Here is a 21,147-nt window from a genome sequence, read left to right as displayed (position 1 = left end):
CCTTAGCACAAATACGTGTGTATGGCTTGCACCTCAATAATCCTGCCTCTACCCATATTTCACCCCTCTGTCTTTTTTCTTCTGACTGTTGCCTTGATAATCTTTCCTTTTTACATGTTGCCTGAGTGACTTAATCTTTCAATTGGTCAAGAATACCCTTCTTCACAAATTTAGACCTAATTAAGCACATCTAAATGCATTATGCCCACTGTAATCTTAATATGCAAAAGTTTTATGTAGTCCTTAAGACCTTCTGAAAAGTAGCTGACTGCATCTTCCTCCTTATCAAGTTTTATAGTAGAGTACTGCTTTGCAATATTCCTGGAGAAAATTATTTCAGAGCCTTCATCTACCAAGATTAGACATAGCAAACACTGGGATTATGCTGTGGTGTGTGGTTGTGTTGGGAAAGAAATAAGAGGGAGCTGGAGTGACACAAGACACAACAGAGAAGACAGCAAAGCCTGCAGCAAAGCAACCCGCTGCTATTGCCTACCTTCCCTCTTTTGGGTCCCTTTCTCTTTGATTCACAGAGAAAGCAGCAAGTGAGGTGTTGAGGTGAACCCAAAAGTCAAGTTCAGTGAGGAAAACATGTAAAGAAAGCAGAGCCTCAGATGCTCAGCTACTACAAACAAGGGGAAGGAAGGAGGTATTGGATCCTGGGAGGGACAGCATGCCAGCAAGGAGGGAGCAGAGCTATTGGCTCTAGCCCTGCATTTCACCTGTGGGACAACTCTAGTCTCAGGAGCTGGAAACCATTACTTGAGAGGTTTTTAGTTCCCTTAAATACCCACAGTCAGGCCAGTGCCCAGAACTGGCATTCCAACCAGCTAGTCTGTCTAATCCCCTTCAAAATCCATGTTGGTTTTGCCCTCAACAATAGCAAATGCTAGAGACAGCAGTCTGGACAGAAGAAATGGAACGTTCTTTCTTAACTCTGCTTCTGCCTGCATTTTCAATGCCCCCTCCAATGCCCCACCTGCCACCCCCTCCCCCGCCCAAAAAAAAAAAAAAGTATGAGAATTGCCACTTCCCTCAACAATTTTATTTATCATTTAAACTAAAGCAATGCTTTTGTCTATGTGCAAACACTGATCTCCTTTCCAAAACAAGTCTTTAGTTTAATAGTAATTCTGTGTGTTTAGATAGGCAGATTTGCACCATTTCCCAGGGACTGGATCCTGTGAGTCCAAGGCTGAGGGCTTGCAGTGCTCTGTCACGCTCCTGTGGGGTCAGACCCATGCTGTCACCCCAGAGGCCTTAGGAGCTGTCATCTCTCATCTGCAGTCCTGAAGTGAACTGAGTCCTAATGAATCAATGAAGAAATTATTAATGGGTGTCAGGGCACAAGCATCCTTCTAGTGTTTCTTGGAAGCTTGCAAAACTACAAGCTCAGTGGGAATAAAAGAAAAATCCTATCCAAAATGTAAGAGGCCATGGAAGAGCATATTTAAAAAAAAAAAAAAAATAAAAAAATTATAGCTGATAAGAGATTTCCACTTTTCAGATATGCAGTACAACCAAATTTCTTGTTTTAGAGTTTTAGAATATTTTTCAGGAAAAATACCTCCAGAAGTCTTAGGAGTGCGAAACCATGCTCACCAATCTATTGCACTTGACAAAAACTACACCTTGTAGTAAAATTGTTCCACTTTTCCTCTCTGTTTTCCACGATCAGACCATAAGCTAATTCACTATTTGAGACTGCCCAACTGTGAAATCAAAGCAAGTTGGCCTCCTACCTCTCCCTCAACCAATACCCACTCGTCTTTCGTGCTGTCTTACTTTACCAGTCTGACAGTGTTTCAGAATATTTCAAGGCCTGATCCTTGCACACTGTCCGCATCAAATGCTTTTGATGTTCTACTTATCTCTCATTTGGCTGCTTTTAATCAGATCAGCCCCTGGCACTTGTATTCACAGCACGGGTCTCGATGAATCTTAAGCTTGCTTCTTGCACAGCTGCCCTTGCATTCATTCCCTGCCAGCCTGGATATGTTTTATCTTCGCTTAAACCACTTTCTCCTCTTTCACAGCGACACCTACAATGACTGAATCATGCTAACATATGTACGCATGTTGACTATCTAAAGATAAAGAGAGACCTGTTTAAACACAGCACACACCTCAGCAGCACTATTCTCTGGCTGCAACCTCCTGGCGTTGTGTCACACCCTCGTCTTTTCATTTTATTAGGTGCTGCACAGAACCTAGAAAACTCGGGCACCCTGCGAAGAAATCAACTGGCGATGCCTGCTGCTGCAGCTACCACCTCCACCGACTGCGGGGCAGCTCTGGCGAGGCCGGGGTGTTCGGGGCTTTCGGGGCGTTCTGCCGCGCAGGATAGGGCAGGGCAGGGCAGAGAGACGGGGAGGTCACCGTCGTCCGTCGGACCAGGCAGGCCACCCCCCGGGCTGCCCCGGGCAGCAGAGCGGAGTCGATGGGGTGGCCCAGGCAGGGCGCGGGGCGGCAGGGTGACATGTCCTTCCCGTGCGACGCAGCCCTGCTCGGGACCCAGCCCGACACACCCTGCCCAGGTAGCGGGGAGCACGGCCGACTCTTTTGTACTTGAACACTCAGCCAACGTTAACACGTTACTTCCAATGGGGAGGGGGGCGGGGAAAAGGGCAGAAAGGGGGAAGAAAAAAAAGCGGAGAAAAATCCCCAAAGGGGAACTAAGCAGAAGCACGTGTTCCTCTCACTGCCGCTCACCGGCCTAGCTCGGCTTTCCGCGGCCGGGAGGCACTCGAGCCTCGTCACACGGCCGGGCGCCGCGGCTCAGGCTTCATACCCGGTGCCCCCGTCGCTGCAGGACCGAACAGCGGGAACAGCACTCAACTCTCCGGCCGCCAGACCCGCCGGCCCGTTTGTAGCAAGCCCGGGGCCGGGGCGGGGGGGCGCGGGTTAGCGCAGGCTCCGCCCCTCAGCCGCCGTCCGTCAGCGGGCGGGGCGGTAAGGGAGGCGCGGGTTGGTGGAGGCTCCTGGGGGCGGGGCCCGGAGGAGGCATTGCCAGCGGCGAGCAGGGCGCCGGGGAGGCATTGAGGCGGTGAGGGCGGCAGGGGGAAGAGGGGCTCGGAGCGGGACGGGCGCACGGCTGAGAGCTGAGTGAGCTGACGCCGCGGCCGCTCTCCGGCGGCGGGAGGGAGACGGTGGCGGCACCGCCGCCCTCGTCGGTGAGGTAAGGCGAGTGCTGTCGCGGCGGTCTCACCTAGCGCTGCCCCACCGGCGGTCGTCGGGGTAGGGGAAGCAGGACGGGGCGGTTCGGGGCCGTACGACCGCCCGGGACCCGTGTACTGGCCGCCGCTGCGGGGTGACAGACCGCGTGGGAGCGCTGCCGCCCCGTGCAACTTTTTTCCCCCGTCCGGGGCCGGTTGTGGCGCCGCCGAGCCCTGTGGCGCCGCAGGCCCGGGCGGGCCGCCGGCTGCGGCCGGCGTCGAGGCCCGGGGGCTGCGGAGCTTCTCGTCCCAGTGGCCGGGGTGTCCCGGCCTGGCGCTGCCTGCTCGGGCCGGGCGGACGACGGAGCGTGCAGGGTGCAAGACCTAGTGGCCGGTGAGCTGCCAGGGAACCCCGGCACCGCCGTGAGGCGCCGGGCTGGTGCCCTCGCCCGGCTGGCGTCCCCGGGGCGGCGGAAGGGGTGTCTGTAGGAAGCGCAGAGGCGGCCGTCGCCGCGGGGAGCGGGCGGCGACGCGTCGAGCTTTCCTGACCTCGGGTCTCCGCCGAGGGCGGTCCCGGCGGTTCCGTCGCCGTCCGCGGGCCGGAGAGCGACGTCTCCGTACAGCCGTGGCCCGGCTGTGGAGGGGCTGCGCTCCCCGAGCGGAGCCGGAGCTCTGTCCTCTTGAGAGTGGCAGCTCTGCTTTGGAGACCGCGTGTCGGTGCAGGGCTCTCGGAGGAGTTAACTTGCCCGACTCTTAACGAAGAGGAAGCTTGGTTTGTTTTGCCTTCCTAGGTTTTCTAATTATTATTATTATCCCGATGATTTTTTGTGAAGTGGTCTTGAGGTTCCTGTGCCTTATTGCCTAACTTTGCAGTCCGCATGAAGACTAAGGTATTTCAGAACGGGACGTGCTTTACGGTGTCTGCAGTGAAGTTAACGTGCTGCTTTAGCTTGTATATATTTGAACTTGATTGGCAGTAGACTCTCCACGGGGCCAAAGTAACTCTTTCAAGGCTTGCTGGCGGTATAAATGTATTGCTAGTAGTAATCTCCTTCATCATGATGTATCGTGGACCTTGCTTGCCAAAAATAATGATCCGGTGTGGTACTTTACCTTGGTCATTTCCATTTGGAGAGCTGCAGCACTGTACTTCAGAGATAACTGTAGTTTAAGTTACAGGTGTGTGGACACCTAGTGGGGAGAAGAGTCAGTCTCCGAGCAAATTCTCCGCTTGTGTTCCAACTCGTTATTTCAGTGCCTCCCAAAGTATGTTGGTCTGCTCTTCTGTGGACAAAGCTTAGAACCGTAGAGGAAAGGAAGTTTGTGTTAGGGACTGTTTCCCTAGGGATTTTTAGAATAAGTGTGAGAGGGATGGCAGTACCAGGAGATATGGCTATAAAATGGTTAAACATTTCTGCTGTCTTGTGTAGTGGTGCCGTATCAGTAACACAGTTGTACCCCTCTGGTTGAGCTGGTAGTAACATGGATTTGCAGAGCAGAGTTTTTATTCTGTCACCAAAGGAATGCTAGCTAGTGTGGGAGGAGGTTGTTGAGTACTAGCAGAATGGGAGCCAGGCATGATTTTTAAATGGGGGGATTTGAGAGGAAGCTTTCCTATCCCCTTCCTCTTAAATTTACAATAAAAGTTTGCATCTTTAATTTTAAGTTTTGTAACTGTTGAAAAGCCCAGCATAAGACATTCTTCTAAGAGACCAGAATTCTGCCTAAATTCAGGAATCTTTCATTGGGATCAAGCTTTTAGAGAATAAATAAAAAACAAATGAGTGAGTCTCTGACAACACTTCATCCTTTTCCATTCCACTGGCCAAATGGAAAGCCAGTAATACATCATCTCAATTACAGTAGTGTTTCTTGCCTGAAGTGTTTGGTTTGGGCTTTTTTGCTCTACTGAGGATGGTCTTCAAGCTATTTATTTTAAGACTAATCAGTTTAAGTCAGTTTGAGTCAAAATGTCTGAGAGCAGAGACCATGTAACTTCACTTGGAGTAAAGGGAATTTGTTTATACAGAATCTAAACACAGCAGTAAGTAAAGAACAGTCAAGAGGGCTCTTGGGAGATGCTGCAGTTTTACCAGGCTGATACGGAGACGCACTGTTTGTCCCTGTGTTAGGGCTGTCTGCAAGGTTCTTGGAGTCTGAGTCTTCCTCCATGTCCAAACCTGACAGATCACTAGAACAGAAGAAGGTACAAATCATTGAAATTCATTATGGTTTACCCATTTGTATGTATTCAGGTACCTGAACTGTAGAGAAGTCAGACTATGGGCTGCTGGGGGCCGTGTACCAAGGGCAGTGGTGAAGAGTATGAACTGATACTGCAGCTCTGAGCCCTAGGGAAACAGGATTTATGTAAAGTTTGCTGCCATAGCTTCATTGAATTGTTCTAATTTGCAAGTAAATCAGACCTTTTATCCTATCCCATTTAAATTTTGAGTTTTTAAAACTCTGCTTAAAAACTGTTACAAGCAGTTTTTATGCTATTACAACATTTCCAGTTCTGTGTTGTCAGACCAAGTGTAAGATGTACAACTATTCATTTTAAATATGTGGCCATAAAGATGCTATGATACATTTGATAATAAAAGATCAGAGGAGTAGGTCAAGTCAGTTAAATTATGTACTGTTTAAAAGACTGTTGACTGACAAAATGCCTGTAGGCAATAGGAGTAAAATGAGCATGAGCAGAGCACTGTTGAACCTTTCCTAAAAAGAAAAATAAATATTTCAGAATATTTAATGTAGACAGAGTGGTAATTTTCTAGCAGGTTTTGCTTTGCATAGTTGGTTTTGATTTGAAACTTTTATAGATTAGCTCCAGTGCTTAAATCTAAGGTGTGTAAGTGCATTCTGTTCCCTTGCTATATATATGAAATGGGAAGGAGCCATGCTTTTGAAAAGGCTTCTGTACAATTTAATTGATGCATGTGCTTTAGATTTTTATATCTTTTTTTTTTCTTTTTTTTTTTTTTCTTCTCTTCTCTAGTTCTTGTTTTTCCTCTAGTAAAAGAGGCAAAATAAAGTATCTGTGGAGCTCTCTCTTCATGCTAATTCCAAAGCCTGTGAAGTTTGGAAGTGTGAACTAAGCACTGTGGTTCAGTTTTTCAGAAGTGGCTGCAGAAATTTCTCATGAAAATTTTGGTGGGAGCCCTATGGCTAATGCATGTGGATAGATTTGCAGGTTACTAAAATAAGTACTTGTGTGTAGGCTTTTTGAAATGAGAGCACTAATTCAGGCTTTCAGGCTCAGGTGATTCTTTCCTACAGCAGAAACTGATTGCAGGGGATGATAAGGACATTCTTAGAGAACTTAGAGGATTTTCTTCTGTGTTCTAAGAGATGTTGTGCAAGCTGCAGAGAATTATGTTTAGATCTAATGGACTAAACAGGAGCTGCATACAAATCAGGGTCATTCAGTGGCAAAGGAAGCCCATATACATTTTTACAAACACTTTTTAGCTTGTCAGTTAGTCATGTTCCAGGGACTTGATGGCTGAGACATTAGAGAAAATAGTGTAAAGAGCTGTCAGAGGTTTCCTGTTCCAGCCATGTCTACTCATGTCATTTCACAATGCAAAAGGAATTGTTTCTCAAAAAAAAAAGCTTTCTCTACACTAAGTACATAGTACACAGTAAGTACTTTACCTACTGGTATTACATAGGCCCCTCGAGTCTTTTATTCAGCTGTAGTTTAAGAGTTTCAGTGGAACTTTGAGTAGTTAACACCTTCTGGTTCTTGGAGTAGCTATTCAAGTTACGATTGGGATTGTCTTTTTAAATATATGAAAATGAGTAACAGTTGAAATGTTTAGAAAACTTTTCACTGTTTTATGTCTCTAAGCTGCTGTTTTTTTCTTAGTTGCTCTTTTTTTCAGTCATATTATTTTCCTTTTTACTTAATGGTCAGTCAACCTTGAGTCAAGTATTGAGGCCTGTATTCTCTTGCTTCTAGTGTAATTTAATCATACACCCTGCTTCTTTCCTCCTGCAAGTACTACTTAGGTGGTCTGGGTGTGCCCCTTTCAGTTGCTGATTGTTTTTCTAGTATTATACCATAAACTCATTAAGAGCATTAGAAGATGGGAGAGTGTAGAAACCTCTCAAGGAAAACGAGAATATGGTACTCATCAAAAAAAAGCATTTTTGTCTTGTTTCTCCTGCAAATTAAGATTTTCTTAATCCCTCTCTCCTACAGGTTTCAGGAATATAGGCTTTGGGCTGGATATTGTTTCCCAACTCACCCACTGCATGAATGGCAGGAGATTGAACACCTCACTGGAGAGCTTCAGAGCTAGCTGCAGTGAGCTTCTCCTGTGTCCTGACAGACCTTTTGAGGAGAAGGGTTGTGGCCGTGTGTCTTCAGGGAGATAACACTTAAAATCTTTCTACCAGTGAAGATGTTGCTCTACAGGGATAGCTTCAGGGCTTAGCCCTCTTCCACAGAGACTGCAGTAGCCATAAGCCACGGGAAAGCGTGCCTCATATTGCAAGGGTGCAGATTTGGTGCAAGTAATTAAACACACAGTCTTAATAAAAATCCGTGCCTTAGCTGTGAGATTTTTTTGTGAGGTTGCTTCATTTTATTGTTACTTACGGTTCTTTTGTGGGACTCAACCTCTGCCAGACTTGCAGAAAGCTTAAGTCACAAGTAAAATGACAAGTTCACAATCATCAAGACAATCTTAAACAATTTCATCTGTTTCCTTTTACCAGGAAGAGCATGTGTGCAGAGTTCAGTGGCAGAATATTCAAGGTACGTGGGCAGTCTGTGGCAAGTACACTTGAAGAAGGTGTGACCAGCTACAAGAATCATCTGAACTTGTTTATGGAGACTGAGAAGTGCTAACAAGCCCAGAAAAGGAAGTAATTGGAAGAGTATTGCTAGACGTAGAAGTGGAAAACATACTTCTGCTACAGTCATTGACTCAGAGTAAAACATCAGCAGTGAAATGACAAATACTTGTGCTTTCTGATTCTCTGGTGGATTTTGTTACTTAGACATTGCTATTGACATTTTCATTATTACATTTAATACATCTCGAATCTCTCTGTACATAAAAATATATACAGACAGTTGCATTTTGATACTGGTTTAAAACACCTTTGAATGTTAAATCGCTTGCCAAGATGACCGCTGAAGGATATCAGTACAGAGCTTTATATGACTACAAAAAGGAGAGAGAAGAAGACATTGACTTGCATTTAGGAGATATATTAACTGTGAATAAAGGTACCTTACTAGCACTTGGATTCAGTGAAGGGGAAGAAGCAAAACCTGAGGAAATTGGCTGGTTAAATGGCTTTAATGAAACCACAGGGGAGAGAGGGGATTTCCCAGGAACTTATGTAGAGTACATTGGGAGAAAAAAAATATCTCCCCCAACTCCAAAGCCTCGTCCTCCTCGACCCCTTCCTGTAGCACCAGGTCCTGCAAAAGTTGAAGCAGAGAGTGAGCAACAAGGTCAGTACTGTTCTCCGAAGGTGTGTGTGTCCCCCATGTTTGTCAGATATTTTTGTTTCATAGAATTGTCTGTACATTATGTCTATGATAACTGGTGTTCAGCTTTTTTAGAGCACAGCTCATTTCAGTCAATTAAGAATTCTTTATACTTCATAATATTTAGCTCACACACTCTGTAATTTAAGGTGCTTTGTCTTGGGCACCATAGAGACAGCACTGTGAAGTACATCTCACAGGTTGGAAAGTATGCTTATAATTCACAGCTGTAAAGACTTATATGGAGAATGAGCAGCGTAGCATTTGTTTTTCATTTCTAAGAAGCTTATGGAAGTGTTTCCCACTGTGGTTCATCAAACCCAGCACTGAGAAACTTCTTTGTAGATCTGACAATACAAATTCCAAATAAGCAGTATGTTCCCGTCATAAATATCTTGCTAATGGCAAGTATTGTGTTTTTTCATGAAGGTTTATCTGTGGCATTAAAGGTAAGAGCTGGTATTCAAAAATGAACAAAGAATGACAAGTAAGAAATTCAGATTTAATATTTTCTGGGGTAGGGCATGCATTAGAAAAAGCATCACTTATGTAGACAAAGGAATTACTTTTTTTAAACAAATTGCTTACTAGTCTACATTTGCAACAGTATGTAGAACAGAACTCAGAAATTGATCAGAACTCTATTCTTAATAGAGGAAATATTTTCTTTTTTTTTTAACTGGGAAAACCTTAGGGTAAAAAACCAACCAACTGAAACACCCTTCCAGTTGATTCATCTTCTTTACATATTCTGCTGTTTGGTTTCTGCATATCAACAGAGCAACCGTGTTCGGTTAGGTTTTTACATTGGTCTTTCACTTGTTAAAAGTCTAGAGTTGCTTACATTGCTTCAACATCTAATGTGTCTTTGGTGCTTGGTGTTTATAGCTGTAGGAGGTAGAAGCTGTAGTATGTGATGTCGATTCTCCCAGTGACACCCATTGTACTGAATAGTATCATCACCCCTTGCCTCCAGAGAAATGTTTGCAGCATCTTTTGCAAAGTTGTGGTGTCAGCTTATCAAATTCCATCCCACAGTGCCTGTTAGGAGTGTATATTCAGCTGTGCTGACCATCAACAAAGAACAGAAATCTAGAAACTTGTGGAAACCTAACAGAAGCATTTCTAGGTTGGGGGGCAGGGGCTTAATAAAGAGTAAATTTGAACTGGTTTGTTTAACGATGTGCTTAAGCACTCAAGAATTATTTTCAAGTGTGTAATGCCTAGGTGTGCATCACTGTTACAATGAGATGGGGACAGGTTGTGGTGGAATTGTGTGTTATACTGCCCTTATTTCTTAAGTCCTTGAGGTCTCATTTTCAAGTCATTAGATGCATTCTGGAAATGGGATGTTTGCTTTTGAAAGAAAATACTACTACTTCTTTCATCATTCTTCATATTGTATGTTGTTATGCACTGTTGCCAGTGTCCAGGCAACATTGACTTTTTTCTTAACCCACCTGGGGCAGTGTCTGTCCTTGGCATATGTAGCTGCAGAATAAACATGGCTCTTTGGATAGAAAGTTCAGTGCTGACAGGTCACTTTAAGAGGTAGAGGGTGGAGAGAAAAATCTCATGCTTTACATTTGCACACTGTGGTGCACTAATCGGCATCCCAGGCTTTGATGCATTTATTGCTTTAAACTTAAAGCAGTGCTTTGTAACTTGCTTGGTCTTTGTACTTCAGGTTTACTTGATGCTCCTCTTCAGAGCTCCATGCTGTGAGCTGGCCACAGCACCGTGCTGGGAAGCCGTGGTGTTAATCTTGCAGCTTGTAAAAGGCACTGATGGGAGTTTCAGCTGTTAGGAGTTATTTGGGGAAATTCTGCTGCAGATTTGGGAAGGGGGCAGGGCTCTGCTTAAATGTGGGCATTCCTGCTTCTTTGCAATTAGGCAGTGACCCAGGTCTTGGTGACTTGAAATTAGAAACAAGAAAATGTGCTAATTTAACTGGGAATCTTTAACTTAAAGGTGTGGATGTGATCACGCTGTGCATGTGACCCTGCTATGCTCCAAAATGTCTAGGCATTAACTTGCAATCAAGCCTTGTATTCTTTTGATTTAAAAAAGAAAAAAAAAAAGCTAGGTTCCCATAATTCCTTTTGAATTAAACATTTAAAACTATATGCAAAAGGCTAGGTGCTTTCATTAGTGCCATATTATCAAGGATTCAACAGAATTAGGGGAAACTGAAATTTGAACTCCAAGGTAGCTCAAGACTTAGGTTTAATTACTTTTTAAATAATGTGTATTTACTTAAAATAAATGGGAAAAATTAATAATAAATGGTCTCTTTAAAGATCTTTTCATTGTAAAGAACTAATGCAGATAGTGGTTTAAGTCCTAGCAACAAATTGGAGAAATGTTGCATTTAAACATTGTTATAAAAAACAAAATAAAGTTGTTGGTATTTTAAAGTGAGCAGGATGGTGCAAAGATGATACCTATGGTGAAACCAGGAATACAGTTCAGATGAAGTGTAAGATAGCAACGGATGTTACAATTTCATGTACCTTTCTATTTTTGTCCGTAAGATTTGGTGTAGGGAATAGCACAGTTAGTGTTGTCCAGCAGCCAGCATAATGGGCAGTAGACCAGAAGATTCTTCCCAGGATGATGCTTCTCTCTACAATTGTGGAGTGTGTTTCAAGTAAGTTAGTACAAAACTTGGTTGACCAAATACAGTCAAGTTCACATTTTCAGTACTTGATGGTTTGAAACTGCTGTGCATCAAAATGACAAATTCATAGGAAACTAGAAGCAGGATTATTAAATGTGCCTCAGTTAATTCCAACCTATGTGCTTTTTTCATTCTGTTAAGAGTCTATTCTGTATGTATTCCTGATGTGCATGTATTGAATAAGAACACCAGAAACTTAATTGGGTATTTTAAAGAAAATATATATACAATTATGAGTTATTTTAATTTTGCCACATACATAGATTTATATGTCTCTCTAAGAAAATACTTTCTCACCATGTCAATAATCTTTAATACTTAATCACTTGTTCTGAATGTTGTTCTTTTCTTCTGGCCTTGTTGAGCTTGACCATTTGCTTATCAATGCAAATGTCCAGATAGTTTTGTATTAGATAAATTTGCAATTTTTAGGAACAATTCTGCTAGTTTTCACAATGCTGCAGTACTCATACATGAATCTGAACAGGCATCAAAGTCCATGAGGCTCATGACGTGGGCAGTGTTGCTCATCAGCCTTGATACAGTTAGTTTTACTAATAAATAGAAGCTGTCAAATACCAAAAGGCAATCTGAAAACAGAAGTGCTGGTGGTCTCATTCTATTAAACATCCTTGTATTTGTAACAACACTTAAGATCCAAGCTTTCCCCAGTTTTTAATTTTGTCTGAGACCCATTTAAATTTCCAGAACAATTGGTCAAGACCAGAACTGGGGTTCCTTGACTGAAACTTGAGGACTCTTGCATTTGGCCTCTCTTCCCTTACCTTAAAGAAGTAGATTTAGTCATGAGTTTGTTTGGATTTTTTTGTTTTCTGTTTTTTTTTGGTTTTTGCATCCAAAATAAATAAAGGGGGCACAAGAGCTGCAAGAAGTCTCTAGCACTTTCCAGTTTCAGGTGTAACGCAGGGAGATCAAATTCCCTTTGCTGGTAGGAGGTTCTCAGTGTCTGAGTCTGCCCTTTCCCCAGGTTTCTGCACCCACTAGCCAAGGGTGACTGGCTTCTGCTGGAGGGATTAAGGCACTTGAAACAGTGAAAACCCATCACATCATCTTTATGCCCTCTAGTAGACATCTGAAGTTGATAGAATATTTTTTTTCTTGGAATACTTTCTTTTTTAAATTGGAGCTACATAAGGGCTGGTTCCTCTCACTTAGCCCTATCTTGCCCAGCCCTTTGAAAATGAAAAATGCTTAAGCTGGACTGAGCCCATCTGAGTTTTGTGAACTTTAATTCAGCTCATCTGATACAGCTGCATGCATTTAAAGTTCTGTCATACAGTAATGTTTCTCTGCCTGGTTTGTGAAGGCTGATCTTAAGCAGACTTTGGAACATAAAACTTTGAGTGACAGAAATACTTCAAGATTTAAGTTGGGATGCTGAATTCCCACTGCTGTGTTTCGGAGCTTGCTAGAACTTCCTGAGTAACTTAAAAGGGCTGTGGATGTTAACAGTACCATTTCAGATGACTGGGAGACCAAAAATAATCCAAAACTTTCTCTTCTGATGGAAAGATAAAGAGGATTTTTCTAAAAGGGGGGAAAAAAAAAGGCAACACCTTTTTTTACACTTTTCTCCTAGGACAGATACAGATCAGCAAATTAGACAATGATAATGATGCAGAACATTTGGAAACTTTTTCTTTTAAAGATCGGGTTATGAAATGTCTGACAAAGATCTAAACCGACAGAGCATAAAACATTTGTGCATGCTTGAACTGAATATGCTGTAGGATTAGTTTCTTTATTTTTGCTGTTAATCCAGTAGTGATTGCATTTCTGAAAATTATTTAGTTATAAATTAGGGGACATAAGAATAATTGGAATGCAATGATCCTGGAGCTTCCATTGAGAAAAAAGTAATTTTTTCTCTTGATTAAGGAGAATGGAAAAAGGAAATTATGGGGTGAAGTGATGAGTCATTATGTCATTTGGTAAATGTATTTGCATTCAAGCTTCTTTTTTAAAAAAACCCAGTTTGAGTGCAAGTCTTCATCCTGCTGCAGTCATCAGAACTACCCTGCAGTCATGAACTTCACAGGCCAGTTGCTTCTGACTTACACTGGGAAATGGGGCAGGTTCCTGCCAGAGACCCTCCTCATCTACTTGTGGTCCCATTTTTGGTGTACAAGAAGCAAATTTCTAACTCCCAGATGTGCACATGAGTCTGAAAACAAAGATTTTACCACCTGCTTTATCGATAATGAACACAACGATTTTTCAAGATGCACTCAAGTGATAAAATCAGGATGATAGTAACTCAAAAAGTCTTTTTTAAGCACAACAGAGAACACGGGTACGCTTGCAAGAACTGGTACAAATTGCACCAACAGTGAACCTGGGCAAGTTCATGGTTGATCCCTGGCCCCACCTGCTGGTAGAGGAAGGAAGCAGGAGGGAGGAAAGAGCTTCAAAAGCGGCATCTTTCATGTTGTGTTTTAATCGTCACAGGGTAGGAGTAAAAGTGAGAGAGTGCTTATGAGAGTAATATTTTAATTGACTATTTTTATTTCTAGGAAAAATACGTTACTTGGATTAAAAAAAAATAGGGTGTATATATAATACTATATGTATCTCCTTTAGATCCTCAGAGATGACAACAGACCTGAAAAGGCTTGTGTGGCTGAAGTGCATCTTTTTTCTCATCTGTGTCAGTTTGTGTAAAAAAATTACATTTTGCCATAAGAAACAACAAGAATTTTTGTGCTTTAAGAACCATTTGTCTGTTTTTCTATCACGCCAATTCTATTATGGCTTTCTACAGTTAACACAGCAGTGTTACATGGAGTGTTTTTGCTTACCTTTCTTTAGTCTTCTGTAATACTGATTCAGTTTGTTAATACCTCCCTCTGATGTGAATGCTCCTGGGGCAGTTTTAAAACAAGGCAAAGGTGAAGTAGTCTACTTCTCTTCCTTGTAATCATCTTTATCTGTTCCTATAGCTGTGATCCAGGAACATTTGAAAAAAAAAAAACCCAACCCTCATTAGCAGATATTTCTTTCTTAAACTTGCGTATGATAACATCAGTTTGTGAGTTTCAGCAACACATAGTGCTTAGTATTTGCCAAGAATGGATCATTCTGCACCCTGAGCAAATAACCATGCCTGCTTAAATTGTTGGGTGATGCCATGTACACATCCAGATTTTCTTGTGTGAAAGAACACAGGTGTTGTAACTGCAGCTGGCTGTGCACTGTCTCGTTTTGTCTTTCTGCAGAGCTGCTTTCCATGATGAACATCCATGAAATCAATCTGAAGGCTAGAATACAAAGAACTGCTTTATTTTCATAGTGAAGGATGACAAGGGCAATTACAGTATTTTAAAGAAATATTTAATTTAACTGGAGAAGTATTATAATTCCTGAGAATACTGGTGAGAATCGAGATACTTAGGAGAGAACTTAAAGAGAATTTCTGGCTTTGAGAGAACAAACAAAAAATCTGTGATTGGTAATTGCTAACTTCTATTTGTGTTTTTAGCAAAGTATAAATCCAAAATACAATCCTATTTTGTGGTTTCATTAATGGAATTTTTTTCTTTTTTTTTTTTTTTCTTTGTGGTATATTCCTTTTTTTCCACTTCATTATTGAAAAGCCTGCATCCCTGGATATTGCCTGAAGTCTTTTGGTAAAGTGCTAGCAGGTGTAAATTTTATACTAACCTGATTGATTTTTGTTCAAGTCTGTTGTGAATGCAGTCCAGAAAATAGAATATGTTCAGCAAACCACATGAATGGAACCCTAACTCTGTTCTTTATTTACATATTGATCCACTTTATAATACAGTTTGCATGGAAAACAGCATTTTAAAATAAGATTTAAGCTGACAGCTTTTCAGGTTATAAGGATCTAATCAAAATCCTCAGGGAGAGTTTCAAGAACATGCTACTGCACTGAGCTAGGGAAAGATGTAATTGCATATTGTTTCTACACTTAAAGATTATCTTGTACTTCAAAACTACTGAATAAACTATGGCATGGATGATGAATAAATTCTTTAACAGTTCAGTCAGAGGTCAGACAATTTGTTTTTGTAATCTACTAGGTCAGTTTGTATGTGCTTGGCATCATTTGCCGTGTTAAAGCATTTCACAGAAGTTTGTCTGAGATGGTGTCTTCACTAGAGGTTGTAAATCACAGAATCATCCAGGTTGGAAGGGACCTTTTTGATCCTTAAGTCCAACCCTTCATCTGCTACCACTGGGGTTAGCAGACCATGGCACTGAGTGCCCCATCAGGCTCTTCTTAAAAACCTCCAGGGATGGAGAATCCACCACCTCCCTGGGCAACCCATTCCAATGCCTGATCACCCTCTCTGTAAAGAATTTTTTCCTAATATCTAACCTAAACCTCCCTGGCAGAGCTTAAGTCCATGCCCTCTTGTCTTACTGATGGCTGCCTGGGAGAAGAGCCTGAACCCCCACCCTGGCTACAACCTCCTTTCAGGGTGTTGTAGAAAGTGATGAGGTCTCCCCTGAGCCTCCTCTTCTCCAGACTGAACACCCCCAGCTCCCTCAGCCCTTCCTCACAGGACTTGTGCTGGATCCCTTCACAGCCTCCTTGCTCTTCTCTGAATCTGCTCCAGCACCTCAATCTCCTTCCTGAACTGAGGGGCCCAGAACTGGACACAGGACTCAAGCTGTGGCCTCACCAGTGCTGAGTACAGGGGAAGAATCCCTTCCCTGGACTTGTTGGCCAGCCACACTGTTTCTGGTCGAGGCCAGGATGTCATTGGCCTTCTTGGCCACCTGGGCACACTGCTGGCTCATGTTCAGCTTCCTGTCAATCCAGACTCCCAGGTCCTTTCCTGTCTGGCTGCTCTCAGCCACTCTGTCCCCAGCCTGGAGCTCCCCATGGGGTTGTTGTGGCCAAAGTGCAGGACCCGGCACTTGGCCGTGTTGGACCTCATCCCGTTGGAATCAGCCCAACTCTCCAGTCTGTCCAGGTCCCTCTGCAGAGCCCTTCTGCCCTCCAGCTGATCCATGCTCCCCCCAACTTGGTGTCATCTGTGAGCTTCCTAATTGTGGGCTCAATCCCCTCATCTAAATCATCTATAAAGATATTAAACAGAACTGGGCCCAGCACTGATCCCCGGGGGACACCACTGGTGACCGGCCGCCAATTGGATCAGCACCATTCAGCACCACTCTCTGGGGGCCTCCAGCAGTTCCTAACCCAGCACAGAGTGCCCCTGTCTGAGCCCTGGCCTGACAGCTTTTCCAGGAGAATGCTGTGGGAGATGGTGTCAAAGGCTTTGCTGAAGTCCAGATAGACCACATCCACAGACTTCCCTTCAGCCTTTTCCTCATCTTTGGTAACTATGTTTCCCCCCATGTCAAGGGCAAGAAGCCTCCTTGAGACGTCTCAGGAAGGGACATCTAGCACTGTCGGGTCTGAACATGCCAGGTTCCATCCATGCTGGCTGGTCACTTGATGGTGTCTGTGATGGGAAGATGCTCCTGCAGGAGGCAGACCTGCTGCAGGAAGCACAGTTAATTCTGGTCCACTCAGCGTCTGTTGAGCAACTATTGTATTTTTCACTAAATAGGCAAAGCATAGAGACTGATTTTTCTTCATGTTTTCTTTGCCTTTTTTTTTTTTTTTTTTAAGTCGCTGAGTTTCTATATGAATGAAGTTCAGACAAAGTTAACACTACTTTCTTTTAAAGTTTTCAGACTTCCTTCTGAAAAACATGCACACTTAAAATGAAAAGATAATGGCCAAAAGTCAAGCTATTCTCGTTAAATACATCAGATTGTTGTCATTCAAGGGGTCTCATCCTTGCTATTTTCTTCTATGGGATCAGATTTGTTACATGCTACGAGTCTGACCACGTGAGGCTTCAGGGCACTGTGCAATGCAGCAAGGTGTGACCTGCTCTCATGGTTTTCCAGTTTCCACTGGTGCATGCATCTTATGCAAGGGGTCAGTAGTCTTCGAGAGCTTCTCTAGGATGCACTGTCTTAATTTGATAAAACTGGTATACTGCTGGCAATACAGTCATTCCCTTGAGAGAAACATCAGAAAATGTCATCATCCCTTGATGATTTGCAGCAAGTTATTTTGGACACCTCGGAGCTGAAATCTGTGCAGATGTTTTAGTAGAATTTAGAATATATTCTTGAAATTCCAAATGTACTCCATTGTTCTGAAGCAAGAGTAGGGTAGCTAGTCATTAGCCTACATAAGCAATTTTCTTATGGAAAAAAAGGCTTAGGGAGTACAAGCCAAATAGAGAATTTGGGTCTTTTAGTGGTCCTTGCAATCTGGTCCAGCCTGGTCAGCCTGGTCATTAGAGGAAAGTTTTAAGGAACACATATTCAAAGCAGCAAGTAGCAAAAACTTCATCTTAAAATATCTGAAAATAAGGAACCTTTGTTCACTCAGTGAGAGGTCCTCAGGGGCACAGAGGGATGAAAGTTCAAATTCTCTTTGCTGTGCTGTATTTATAATTTATTACCATTGGTTGAAAGATTAGAGTACATTCTCTGCCACTTTCATGTTTTTCTAACTTCCTCTTGGGTCAAACTTAACTCTGACAACTCCCAAACTCTTACGGTAGTCCTTGTAAGCTGCAGCCCCTGCTTGAAAGGAGAGGTTTTCACAATCCCAGTATTATCAGGACAATTTGTGGATTATGTTAAATCACGGGTTTATCAATGTTTACTACAGAGCAACTAGCATAAAATCTCACTTTTTTGAGCTGCCTTCTGGCTTTTGGGAGAATTCTGACTGCTGGAGGAACATTTGGTGCTCATCTGTTGTAATACTAATCATTGCTTTGGACTGCTTTGCTAGTGATAGTTAAAAGTCTGTTATTCTTTGATATTAAAAGTTGCACTGAAGAGGACAGCGGGCTGTGAGCGCCTTCCCCAGTGGTTTAAGATGCAGGACTTTGAGTTGCATGCACATTTTTGCAAAAAAGGGGAAGAGAGTTACCAACTGTTATTCTTTTTCTCCAGATGTTTCCTCTAAGACAAATATCTAGGGTTTTATTATGACACAGTAAGAATATGACACCAATAAGATGTGTGGTTGGGGCTGTGTGTTTTTGCCTTTCATTGTCTGTTTGAACTAAATAGCCAATAAATCAAACACTGGCAAGTTGCCTAGTAGTTTAGATGGAACTTGTCCACTTTTGTCATGTGACCTGCTCACTTCTAAACAGCATATTAGAATTTTTTATTAAAAATCTCTTTGGATGCAAACTAAAAATAAGATTATTTTAAGGTACTTGTCTTTTTGTATTTATTTAGAAGACCTATTCATACAATAAGCAGTAGGCTCCTATTCGACTTTATGTTAAATTGGTGAGAAAACCCATTTAGACTTCAGAGTGAACAGATCAGACCTATAATCAAAGTTTAGCAGCACTGGACAAGTACCACAGTTCTTACTCTCACCTGTCTCAGGCAAAATTTCCATTGCCTTTAGAGTTTGGAGAACACATGCTAGTTCTGCTCTGAAAAGATTCCAATATACCAGATTGCGTGTACTGTGAACGTACATGAAATACTGCACAATCAACACTGATGTAAAGGAACAGTATCTGACACATTCCAAAGGCATGGAAGGGAAGTACTGTTACAGTCTCCCCTTCTGAGGTCCTGGGCTAATGTGGGGCATGGAACTTCACTTGGTAATTCCTGTATCAAGCTCTTAACTTCAAGATAGATTTAAAGCATGTTCTTAATTAGTCTGAACTCCTCCCTTTAGTACATACTTAATCTAGATGACTTAACTTTTAGCCATTTGTATATCCACTATATAGTAAGAATTACAAATTTAGAAGTAGAAGTGTCATCATCTGGGACACACACACACATTTGATTTTATTTAGTGGTGACAGCAGAGAGATTATTTCCATCAAGTTATTTTCATCCTTTGAGTTCAGTCTTGTTCATTAATGCACATGAATAATTTTTTCCTCTGTGCTGCTAGATACTTTAGTGGTGGGGCGTTGTTTGTTTTTTGTAGGTTTTTTGGTTGTTGTTTGGGTTTTTTGGGTTTTTTTTTTTTGTTTTGTTTGTTTGTTTGTTTTATTCTTTTTTATTTCTCATAGGGCTGCCTGTTTGGGTAAGTAGTTTGAGGGTAATGAGGTTTTGTTATAACTGAAGAAGTGCTATGGTGACAGTTTTAGCTGTAAATTCAGTTATTGTAACAAATAATAACCTTTACAATGCATAGTTTTATTGCTTTGTGTAATGTAGTGTGCATATATGCAGTGAATTACACACTAGAGTAGTAAATATTAAGATTGTAAACCTATGCAACTAAAACTCACATTTCTATATAGTGCATGCCGTCTGATGCTGTTCTTAATTACAAAGCTACCTGACCCCTTTTCCACTTACTCTTGCTCATTTCCTTGTCAAGATCTTCACTGAACTGAGAATTCCTTTATTCTGGTTGTTTAGTTCATGGTCTTAAGCCACTGTTTCTGCACAGCCTTCAGGCTTCTCTCTGGAAACATTCTTCATTCTACTCTGTCCAGTGGTGTGACTGCTCACAGCCTTGTAGTCCTGCATACTCTTAAATACTAAGAAAACTTCAGGACACTGTTGTAAGCAAAGGTGGTGTCAGGATTTCTGTGAGGAATGAGGCTAACCAAAAAGCCAATTTAAAAAGTAATCACCATTTTTAGATAGTTTAAAGTTAATCTCTTTGTAGTAGAGAGGTCATATGGAAAAACACTTGGAAAAACTGAATCTGGGCATGCAACACTTAAAGTATTCTTAACTTTTAACACTTAAATGTTCATTGAAATAACTAAAACCAGGAACCAGAATTGGTTTAGGTTTGACAGGGTAAGGCTTTGTCACAAGGAGTACCATCTGCTCACTGCACAGCTGGCTTCAGTTACTGAGGGTGTCTGAGACGATTCCTTGCCGAAGAAATGTTACCAGCATACCCCTGCCTCCATCATCCAACTTCACCAGCTGTAATCCAAATATATATGCCTCAAAAGCAAAACTATCATTAGAATGTGAGTGCACAGGTTCAGCAGATGTGGTGGCATAATTTATTGTTGTCTTATTTGTTTCCTTCTTCTAAGGACTCAAAGTTTCAAGCTCTCAGGACTTCATTGTTCATATAAGGCCTGTCTTGCAGCAGAAATACACATTTCAGGGACATGGACGTTTTAAGTACCTTTTGTTTTACATTTTTATGGTGCATCTCTAGTAGTTTTGGTTTTTTCACTGTGTGATGGTTGTGATTCACATTGCAGGGATTTTTGGAAATAGTGGCATCATATACAGTCCTTGAAACCCGAATGTATTTTCTAACACAAATCAGTAGCTTCTTTATTTGGAAGGTGCTTTTGGCTACAGTCTTTATTCTGTCATGCTATAAACTGCAAATTTGTTTAATCTAGAGGTGTGGCAGTGCAACTTCACACTTATGTTTTATTCTGGACTATTCTGTTGCTAGCACCATGCATGAGATTTCTCTTTTGAGAACTACTTGTTCAGGAAGTGGAAATCACATCTACGTCAGTGTGGATCATACATAATTAACAGGGGAGATATGAAAAATACCCTTGACACCTGGAATAGTTGTTCTTTCTTTAACTTTCCATGCAGGCTAGGAACATGGGAAGAGTGTTCTGCCTTGGTGGAATCTGTGCTGCCTTGCAGTAGTTGTCTGTGCAAACTTGGAGAAACTCAAGGATATGCTTAGTCCCTATGAAGTTGTCTGCACAACCTTTGTATTCTTAGGTTTTTCATATTCTGTGTCTTCAAGATACTGATAAGGAAATTGCAGGGTCACTGGGTTT

General features: G+C 42.2%; 1 protein-coding gene and 1 long non-coding RNA gene across 2 annotated transcripts in view; one reads left to right on the top strand and one right to left on the bottom strand.

The window, feature by feature from the left end:
* Nucleotides 1-1,028: 1,028 nt before the first annotated feature.
* Nucleotides 1,029-2,833, bottom strand: LOC139790104 (uncharacterized). Its single transcript, XR_011723389.1, has 2 exons — nucleotides 2,713-2,833; nucleotides 1,029-1,306 (listed from the first exon to the last, which is right to left on the bottom strand). It is a non-coding gene; the product is annotated as an uncharacterized lncRNA (long non-coding RNA).
* A 192-nt stretch (nucleotides 2,834-3,025) lies between these two features.
* The window catches only part of PIK3R1 (phosphoinositide-3-kinase regulatory subunit 1), a 60,307-nt gene continuing 42,185 nt past the window's right edge, over nucleotides 3,026-21,147 (top strand). Inside the window, exons 1-2 of the mRNA XM_071731851.1 lie at nucleotides 3,026-3,178; nucleotides 7,887-8,634. Of these exons, the coding sequence (XP_071587952.1) occupies nucleotides 8,301-8,634 (334 nt within the window). The 5' untranslated portion in view covers nucleotides 3,026-3,178; nucleotides 7,887-8,300. The remainder of the gene's footprint in view (nucleotides 3,179-7,886; nucleotides 8,635-21,147) is intronic.

Source organism: Heliangelus exortis, chromosome Z (genome assembly GCF_036169615.1).
Source record: "Heliangelus exortis chromosome Z, bHelExo1.hap1, whole genome shotgun sequence".
Lineage (NCBI taxonomy): Eukaryota > Metazoa > Chordata > Aves > Apodiformes > Trochilidae > Heliangelus > Heliangelus exortis.
This window is presented reverse-complemented; position numbering and strand designations above follow the sequence as displayed.